The following is a 10,091-nucleotide window of genomic DNA, read 5'->3' on the forward strand; positions in this document are numbered from 1 at the left end:
CCCTCTCCCTCCCTCTCTTTCTCTCTCCCTCTCTCCCCTCCCTCTCTTTCTCTCCCTCTCTCCCCCTTCCTCTCTCTCCCTCTCTCCCCTCCCCCTCTCTCTCTCCCTCCCTCTCTCTCCCTCCCTCTCTCTCCCTCCCTCTCTCCCTCCCTCTCCCTCCCTCTCTTTCTCTCTCCCTCTCTCCCCTCCCTCTCTTTCTCTCCCTCTCTCCCCCTTCCTCTCTCTCCTCCCCCCCTCTCTCCCTCCCTCTCTCTCCCTCTATCCCCCCTCCCCCCTCTCTCCCTCCCTCCCTCTCTCTCTCCCCCCCTCCCCCTCTCTCTCTCCCTCCCTCCCTCTCTCTCTTTCCCTCTCTCTCCCTCCCTCCCTCCCCCCCTCTCTCTGTCAAAATTGTGCTGGTTCCATCACAGTGCATAACATGTGATAGCAAAAGGAAGCAAATTGCTCTTCCCAGTGTCTGTGGTTAAAGAGAAGGCTTTCTCTGCCCGTCTTCTGTATTGCAGTCCCAAAGGTGCTTTTCAGAAGGTAACTTTCTGATCATCGAATTCCTGCAACAACTACTGAAGGACAAGCCACAATTACTACTGCCTTTACACTGGGAAAGCCACTCCTTGTGTATATGAGCTCCCCAGAATCCACAAAGAGGGAACTCAGGTGAATTGTCAGAGGGATCCACTCGGTCTCTGACAAGATTGCAAATTGTAACATCTAACCGCTTTTCTAACAGGAAAGGCCAGGAAAGAAGTTTTGAAACAGTTTATGTCCAGGAAGTGAGGGGTGTGTAGATATTTCTCAGCCTCTTTCTGAACCCCTGCAGTGTGCAGGTCCTCAGTGGAAGACAGACTAATAGCTAATTATTATTTTTTCTGCAGTCATAACTATCCATTGAAGTCTGTGTCTGTCTTGCTGTTGTCAGGTTTCCTAAAAGTGCCCTAATTGATTCATGAGTATCGAGCCAAGTTTCTTTACAATACAAAGTTGCCAGCTGTGCCAAAGCAGACAATTCTAGAAGTGGGAAATGACAGACTCAATAGTGCGTCTGTATCAGCAGCTCCTTGGGCAGTTTTGAGCTTTCTGAGTTGGCGCAGGAAGGACATTCTTTGTTGTGCTTTTTTGATGGCAATTTTTGATGTTCTCTGTCCATTTCAAGTCTTGAGATGTTGTAGAAGGTAAAAAGATTTCTCCTCTTTTGCACCTCTCCCAATTCTCTTGGACTGTGCCAGGCTATGGCATCGGCCTTCCACAGAACTCGCCTCTGACCTCCAACATCTCCGAGTTCATCAGCCGCTACAAGTCGGCCGGCCTCATGGACCTCCTGCACGACAAATGGTACAAGATGGTGCCCTGCGGAAAAGGGTCTTTGCCGTTACTGAGGTACGGAGGCTCTGCGGGAAAGAGCTTCCCCTCTTGCCTGCTCCACCCCCTCATGACTTCCCATTGCCCCCCAGATGCGCTGATAATGCACCCGCAAAAGGCCCTTGATTGCGCCAAGCGACTTTGGAGGGGGCATCTTTCCAAAAATGCAGGAATTACGTACAAACGTATTCCGAGAGGTCTGCCACGCAACCTCCGTCTTTGGTCCATACACATATACCGTATTTTTCGGAGTATAAGATGCACCTTTCCCCCCCCCCATCTAAAAGAGTGTGGAAATGTTGGTGCGTCTTATACAGCGAATACAGCTATTTTTGGCCTCCCTACATCCCATTTTTGGGGAAAACGAGCAAAAAACGGACCATTTTTTTGCAAAAACGGGCTTTTTTGCCTTCCCCTACCCCCCTGAAGCACTCTGCAGGCTTCAGCAGGGCTGGGGGAAGGGAAAAATGCCCCCGTTTTGGTGAAACGGGCCGGTTTTCACCCGTTTTCCACCAAAGTGGAGCATTTTCCCCTTCCCCCAGCCGTGTTGAAGCCTGCAGGGTGCTTCTAGGGGCCGGGAAGGATAAAAGTCTTTTTTTTTCTTACTTACCTCTTCGAAATGTTGGTGCATCTTATACACCAGTGCGTCTTATAGTCTGAAAAATACGGTATGTATGTGAATGGCGTGAGGAGTTGTGTTTCCAAATTTGAACCTTCCTAGTGGGTTTTAATCCTGCCTGTGTTCCTTCTTCCCCCATCCCTTCCAGACTCTGCAGATGGGGATCTACCACTTCTCCGGTCTCTTTGTCCTCCTTTGCATTGGGCTCTGTGGCTCTCTGCTTACCTCCCTCGGAGAGCACATCTTTTACCGACTCATCGTGCCTCGCATTCGGCGCAAGAAGAAATTCAATTATTGGCTCCATACCAGCCAGGTGAGGCATAATCTTGGATAATCTCGGGGTGGAGGGGGTCTCGTTTGGTTTTGAAAGATAGCAGTGACTACAGGAAATCCTTGTTCTGCCTAGGCTTCCCAAAAGCACGAAGCCGACTCCTCGTCCCGATAAAACCCCTTTTATTTAGTTTAAAGTGAATTCCCATATCTTCCAAACGCCACTCTGTAACAGACAATACTTGGCAAGAAGTCAGGAACAGATCTTCAGTCTAATAGCAATAGCAGTTAGACTTATATACCGCTTCATAGGGCTTTCAGCCCTCTCTAAGCGGTTTACAGAGTCAGCATATCGCCCCCACAGTCTGGGTCCTCATTTCACCCACCTCGGAAGGATGGAAGGCTGAGTCAACCTTGAGCCGGTGAGATTAGAACCACTGAACTGCAGATAACAGTCAGCTGAAGTGGCCTGCAGTACTGCACCCTAACCACTGCACCACCTCGGCTCCTACTAATGAATTGAACTAATTGTCTCCTGCAAACTCCCCTCCCCTTTTGCTCCTCTTTATTCCCTATGGGAGGGGCCATTCACCATCCACCTGTGGATACTCCCATGTCGGCCCTTGTTCCTTAGCTCTTCCCTTTGTCTGGCAACTCTGCACAAGCGCACACTGGGAACAGGCTCCAGCGGTTCTTCTGCCCCACTGATGTCCGACTCCAAAGGCAGCTGATAACTGTCAGACGGCCCTGGCCCCCTCTCTGCCTCTGACACAGAGCACTCATCAGAGCCTTCCCCAGACTCCCAGGTTCCTCTCCAACCTCCTCACTGTCCGAATCTGCCAGATCCGCTGGCCACTGGCAGGCCACAGCAATCCTTGACTGTCAGTCATTCGCTTAGCGACCATTTGAAATTACAGCGGCACTGAAAAAAAGTTACTTATAAACAATCCTCATTTATTTTTGACTGATTGATTGATTGATATCCCACCTTTATTACTTTTACAAATAGCTTAAGGTGGCAAACATATCCAACAAGTATTCAGATCTAGCTTAATATCAGGCCTGCCCCAGTTTAGTTCCCTAGGACAGAACGAACCTCAACTCCATTTGGGTGAAGTGATAGGTTCTTTTACTAAGGTTAAGTGGTTGTAGCGAAAGGAAGGCTAGATCTGAATATTCCAGTGCAACGTTGTCAGATTTTGCAGCAGCAATCACATCCAGAAAGCACGCACAGGTAACTGATACAGCAGGATTAATTAACCTCTTTATATATAATATAATACATGAAATAAATATACAATACCAAAAGCAAGATTTTCAACGTGGTAGTAAATACAAGCAAAACACAGGCAGAGGAGAGAACAGTTTCAGTTTAGAGCAGCAGATTAGTTTAGCGCTCAGCACAGACTCAGAGCTACAGAGCTAAGCCATGCCCTGGCTCCTAGCTGTTTCCTTGTTGCTCACACAGCAAAAACCATTTTCAGTTTCCGAACAGCGCTCATTGGCTGACTCGGTTGCTATGCCTATTCATTGACTATTCATTCATCGTGAGAGCAGCCAGCCAGCAACCCCCCACTCCAGCTGGGCATAGCGCCACTCACCAACCTAGCGGTATCCCGAAGGCGGCAAGCAATGTGAGCACCTTTGCCACCCCCTCCCCCTGACTCCTGTGGCTTGGCGCCTTCGGAATATCGCTAGGTTGGTGAGTGGCGCTCTGCCTGGCTGGAGGGGGAGTTGTCCAGGGGGCTTATTATCAGGGGAGGGCGCATATTTTTGCCCACAGGAAAAACTACGAAAAATCGTAGTTTCGGGAAAACACGGTACCTACCTACCTACCTAGCTAACTATCTACCATTTATTCATCTATATCTGTCTGTCTGTCTGTCTGTCTATGTATTTACCTACCTACCTACTTAGCTATCAATCATCATCTATATTAAAGACATAAATGACTACCAGCAAAGGTGATGATTCTATTACAGATGAGGAGGGCAGGATGGGGGGATCAGGGGGGATCTATTGTTAGTCGACCCATCACTTCCACTGTGATGCTAGCAAATATTTCTAAATTGTTGCTAAAACATAATACAGAGGCAGAACAAATTAAAAACTCTTATCATAAAATTGAGGTAAAATTTGAGAGAAATAATTGCAGTGGGACAAAACAATGAATAATAACATTTGAGCAATTGGGACACTCCTTCCAATTATTCTTAGGGAAGTTATTTTTTTCCCAATCACTTTTCTTCATCCTACAATCTCTGAAGCTTTTATTTCTTTGTGGTGTTTTTTTTATATGCATAACCCAGAAAATACACCGGGCTCTAAACATGGGACTGGAGGAACAAAGGCTCAAGAAGCTGAATTTGGAAAAAAGGTAAATTCTTTTTAACCCATTCTTCATTACAGGGACTCCTCCTGTGATGGTTCTAAAGTGGGTCATCACATTGACTGTATATATTATGTGTGTGTGTGTATTATTTATATTTATATTTATATTATTTATATTTATATTTATATTTATATTTATAGTTATAGTTATAGTTATAGTTATAGTTATAGTTATAGTTATAGTTATAGTTATAGTTATAGTTATAGTTATAGTTATAGTTATAGTTATAGTTATAGTTATAGTTATATTATTTATATTTATATTTATATTTATATTTATATTTATATTTATATTTATATTTATATTTATATTTATATTTATATTTATATTTATATTTATATTTATATTTATATTATTTATATTTATATTTATATTTATATTTATATTTATATTTATAGTTATATTTATATTTATATTTATAGTTATAGTTATATTTATATTTATATTTATATTTATATTTATATTTATATTATTTATAGTTATATTTATATTATTTATAGTTATATTTATATTATTTATAGTTATATTTATATTATTTATAGTTATATTTTTTATAGTTATAGTTATAGTTATAGTTATAGTTATAGTTATTTATAGTTATAGTCATAGTTTAATTATAGTTATAGTTATAGTTTAGTTATAGTTATAGTTATATAGTTATAGTTTAGTTATAGTTATAGTTATATTTATATTTATATTATTAGTTATATTTATATTATTAGTTATATTTATATTATTAGTTATATTTATATTATTAGTTATATTTATATTATTAGTTATATTTATATTATTAGTTATATTTATATTATTAGTTATATTTATATTACTAGTTATATTTATATTACTAGTTATATTTATATTATTAGTTATATTTATATTATTAGTTATATATATATATTATTAGTTATATTATTATTTCATATTTCTTAACTGCCCTCTTCCTTTTGGTGGTGGTGAAATGAATCCTCATGGTTGTTAAGTGAATCAAAGTCATTAAATGACACTATTGTTTGCCCTGCAGTTTTTTTTTGTTTTTTTTTTTTGTTTTTTTTTTGCAGAAAACTAAAAGTAAAGAAAACTGGTTTTTGGCAAAAAAAAAAAAAAAAAAAAAAAGTCCTAAATGGAAGTTATGTGACCGGAGGATGCTGTGAAAGGCAGTAAATGTGAGTTTGTTGCCAAGAGCAGTAAGCTGAGGACTACCCATGTGCTTGTTTGAATATAGGTAGTCCTCGAATTACGATTGGTGACTTAGGGACCATTTGAAGTTACGATGGTGCCCCCTGGGGGTATTTATGACCTGGATTAGGAGTTCCAACAGCTGCCCTTCCCCCTGCGGTCACATAACTGCCCTCTGGGCACTCGGCATCTGGGCCACATATAGATGACCTTTTGCAGCCTCCTGCAGCCACCTGACTGCATTTTATGACACTTTTGCTGAAAAACAGGCATTTATTTCTGGTTTTCGGCAAAACCAGCTCTTAGCAAACCATTGAGTTGCTTAACAACCACAGCATTCGCATAATGACAGCTGCAACAATGAGAGTAAAATCCGATCAGACGTGTGGCTGACCTAATTTATGACTATCACATGGGCTTCATTACGGTCGTAACTCAAAGACCAACTATGACACGTGACCGGGTAATTCTGGGAGTTGAAGTCCAGCCATCTTAAGGTTGCCAAGCTTGAGACACATAGAATTGTATAGTTTCCTCCGAAATGGTCTGTGTTTCTATTGCTATTTTTCCTGACTTTGTGCATCTTCTACTGAGCTTATGACTGAAATTCTTTGCACATTTTTAATGTCCATGTGTGTATCTGTAAATAAGATGAAAGCACTTTTTTAAAAAATACATATTTTTATTATACATTTTTCTTTATAATACATCACATTTTGAGTTTTGCAGTGTCAGAGTACTTCGTGTATCTAGTCCTTTTTGAGTATACATAGTTTTATAGACCCTGGTTATAGCCAATATTCTCTGAATCATACCTTTATAATGTCTTTTAAATACATAATTGTTGTGGCCCAGCAGGAGCCGTTGGAGCTGCCACCAGACTCCAACAGCGAGGGGCCCTATGAGTCGGCTCTGGAGGACCCTGGACAGGGTTCCGACTCCGAGTAGGGCGCAGAGAGGCTGGTTGGCCACCAGGAGGTGCCTGAGCCTTGGACCAGTGGGGAGAAGACAAGGGAGTGTGATCTTGACGTCATGCATTGGAGCAGTGGGGAGGAGATAAGGGAGTTGGTCCTGGATGCCCGGCAACAGAGAGCTAATAGGCGTAAAGAACAGTTACGCAGTTACAGGAGATAATTGCACTCAGCTGGTGGTAATTAGGCTCCTCTCAAGACTATAAAAGGAATGATTGTCCACATGCTCATTGCAGGAGTCAACATATTTACTAGAGCTGGAGGACTCTCATGGCTACCTTGGCAGGCTGGATTGCTGCCAAAGTTAGTCTGTGCTGGATTGCTTCCAAGGTCTGATCTGTGCTGGATTGCTGCCAAGGGCTAGTCTGTGTGTTAATAAATCCTTGAACAATAATGTTGTACGTCATAGTTATTGACATTATTTTCATAATTGTACCATAGCATTCTATATATTTATTTTTCTCGTTTCCCCTCTCTATTTCCTCCTTCTTCCTTCTCCTCCCTTTTCCTCTTCTCCTCTCCCCTCTTCTCTCTCTTCTCCACTTCCCTGTCCTTTCCTCTCTCATACTCCTCTCCCCTTGTCCATTTCCTTCTCTCCTTTCCCCTCTCTCCTTCCTTCTTCTTTCTTCTCCTTCCTTCTCCTCTTCTCTCTCCTCTTCTCCACTTCCCTCTCCTTCTCTCTCTCATACTCCTCTCCCCTCATCCCCTCTCTCCTTCCTTCTTCTTTCTTCTCCTCTTCTCTCCCCTCTTCCCTCTCCTTCCCTCTCTCCTACTCCTCCCCCCTCTTCCATGTCCTTCTCTCCTTTCCCCTCTCTACTTCCCTCTCCTTCCTACTCCTTCCTAAGGTGGAAGCACTTTTAAAGGGATTGCTAAATTGTCGTGACTCCTTTAAAAAAAGTGGAGGGGGGGAACATCCACACTTTCTCGGTCTTTACTCTTTCTCTCTCTCTCTCTCTTCTCCTCCAAAGATGCAATCTTCAACTGCCTGCAGAAGAAGAACCGCAGCCGCCCCCCAACCAGGAAGGCTTGAACAACCTCCGTTGCACCGTCATAAAGAAGGAAGACAAACGGGTGCACTTTAACATAGATAACGCCCCGGAGGAGACCTCCGAAGATGAGAGAGCGGGGCCCGTTTGGCACTGCATGAATGGCCAGGACCCCCAACAGGACAACAAGGAAGCCAACCAGCAGGAACTGGAGGAGCTAGAGAGCAAAATTGAAGATATGCGAGAGCAGCTGAGGGCCGCCCTAGTGAGGAAGAGTGAGCTTATGGTGGCCCTTGGACCGCCCCCCAAAGCCCCTCGGCTGCCCCCTGCGCTGAAGGCACTGATCAGGGAGAACAAGGAGGACAGGTGATGGAATGGGGAGGGGCGTCCGACTAGACTCTGTTGGGACTCCTGTTCCTGGTGAAGAACGCCAGCGGAAAGAGCAAAACAGTGGGAGAGTAGATACCAGTTGGGAGATGTTTTCCTTCTAGCTTTCCCTGCCTTCCCCAGATCAGTTTTCATCCATGGGGCCGTCTGGGTTGCTGGTCACCCTTATTTTGCATGTGGAGAGTCCCACTTCATCCATGTCCATCGAACAAAAGCCACCAGGATGAGAAAGGCGGCGTCTGGGCGGTTGACGAATAGGCAGGTCTAGATATGTTCGGAATCCGAATTAATTAATTCACGAATGTGAACCTGTATAAGTTACCTTCGTGGGTCCATAATTCAGCAGGCTGATCCTGGCTTTCGTTTCTGTAAGGTCCTGGTGCTGATTTTGGCACTGATCTCTTGGAGCAGAGGTGGGTTGCTCCCGGTTTGGCCCAGATCGGACAAACCAGTAATAGAGGCAGCGGGAGGCTCTGCCCACCTGCCTGGATGTTTCTGCGCATGCGCAGAAACTTCTGCACATGTGCAGAAGCGTCACACCCACAGGAGCTTGTGCGGGGGCACGCCTGAACCGGTAGTAAAAAACTTGGCAACCCACAACTGTCTCGGAGGCTTAGAAGGACGACACTCTCCTTGAGCTTCTGCTAGTCCTTTGAACCTTAGCAGACAGGCGCAGGAACTGCTGAATTGAGACAGCCAGGAGAAGGATAAACACAGGAATGGAGCACATATTCTAGAGAGCCGATTGTCTCAGGTTTAAATCATGGTAAAGCAACCTTAATTAGTTTCTCTGCCGGGGACCCTGAAATGTGTTACCCGCCACAGCTGGCTAGGCTGCTTCAGGCTGCATCGCCCAAATTGTGGGACTTGAGTTCAGTTAGCCACATATCAGGTGTAGCCGTAGCTGAATGGAGTTGGGGTGGGGGGTGGGGGGAGAGACAGGCATTCACTTCCTGGTACCCTCAAGGAAGTTTGCTGCGTTGACCTTGGAGCAGCTTTTGGGTGGACAAGGTTGAACCAAAGGATGCGGCAGTCCAGCTGAAAGGGGAATTTTCTGAGGTGAGCTGGAGGTGTCGTCATTGAGTGGTACAGGCCAAAGCTGATGAAGGAGCACAGGGAACAAGTAGAAGAGACTGGATCCTCTGTTTACATGGAGGGAGCAGAGTCCCAGCAGTTGGGAAATCCTGGGAGGCAACCAGGCGACAGGGCAGCCAAAGATTGCAATAGGTAGCGTAATGGTATCACCAAAGTAGACAGAAGTAGGATTCCTGGAGGAAAGGAGGGGAGAGGAAGAGAGGAGAGGAGGGAAGAAGAGGAGAGAGAAGAGGAGGGAAGGAGAGAGGAGAGAGAGGAGGGAAGGAGAGGAGAAAAAAGGGGAGGAGTGGGAAGAAGGGAAGGAAAGGAGAGAGGAGAGGAGGGAAGGAGAGGAAAAAGAAGAGGAGAGAAGGGAAGGAAAGGAGAGGAGGGAAGGAGAGAGGAGAAGGAGGGGGGAAGGAGAGGAGAAAGAAGGGGAGGAGTGGGAAGAAGGGAAGGAGAGAGGAGAGGAGGGAGGGGAGAGGAGGGAAGGAGAGAAGAAAGAAAAGGGGAGAAGGGAAGGAGAGGAGGGAAGGAGAGAGGAGAGGGAGGAGGGAAGGAAAGGAGAAAGAAGGGGAGGAGTGGGGAGAAGGAGAGAGGAGAGGTGGGAGGGGAGGGAAGGGAAGAGAGGGAGGAGGGAGAGGAGGAAGGAAAGGAGAAGAGGGGGCAGAGGGGAGAGAGGAAAGTGGGGGAAGGAGGAGAGGAAGGGAGGGGGAGGGAGGAGAGGGAAGCAATGGGGAGGGATTGATATTGGGTAAGCCTGAAAGAAAATTTATATGCATTTGGAGTATATTTTTTATTCCTTACTTCACCCTAATTTTATTTTTCAATAATTTCCCACCAAAAATTTGCCTGTGTAATTT

General features: G+C 44.7%; 1 protein-coding gene across 1 annotated transcript in view; it reads left to right on the forward strand.

The window, feature by feature from the left end:
• GRIN3B (glutamate ionotropic receptor NMDA type subunit 3B) overlaps positions 1 to 8,604 on the forward strand; it is a 61,982-nt gene extending 53,378 nt beyond the window's left edge. The window contains 5 exon segments of the mRNA XM_087702387.1: positions 1,221 to 1,346; positions 1,349 to 1,371; positions 2,121 to 2,285; positions 4,552 to 4,619; positions 7,750 to 8,604. Of these exon segments, the coding sequence (XP_087558513.1) occupies positions 1,221 to 1,346; positions 1,349 to 1,371; positions 2,121 to 2,285; positions 4,552 to 4,619; positions 7,750 to 8,137 (770 nt within the window). The 3' untranslated portion in view covers positions 8,138 to 8,604.
• The last annotated feature ends 1,487 nt before the right edge of the window (positions 8,605 to 10,091 follow it).

This window comes from Thamnophis sirtalis, unplaced genomic scaffold, assembly GCF_051295495.1.
Source record: "Thamnophis sirtalis isolate CommonGarterSnake01/CBP01778 unplaced genomic scaffold, rThaSir2_p1.2 scaffold_1, whole genome shotgun sequence".
NCBI classification, from domain to species: domain Eukaryota; kingdom Metazoa; phylum Chordata; class Lepidosauria; order Squamata; family Natricidae; genus Thamnophis; species Thamnophis sirtalis.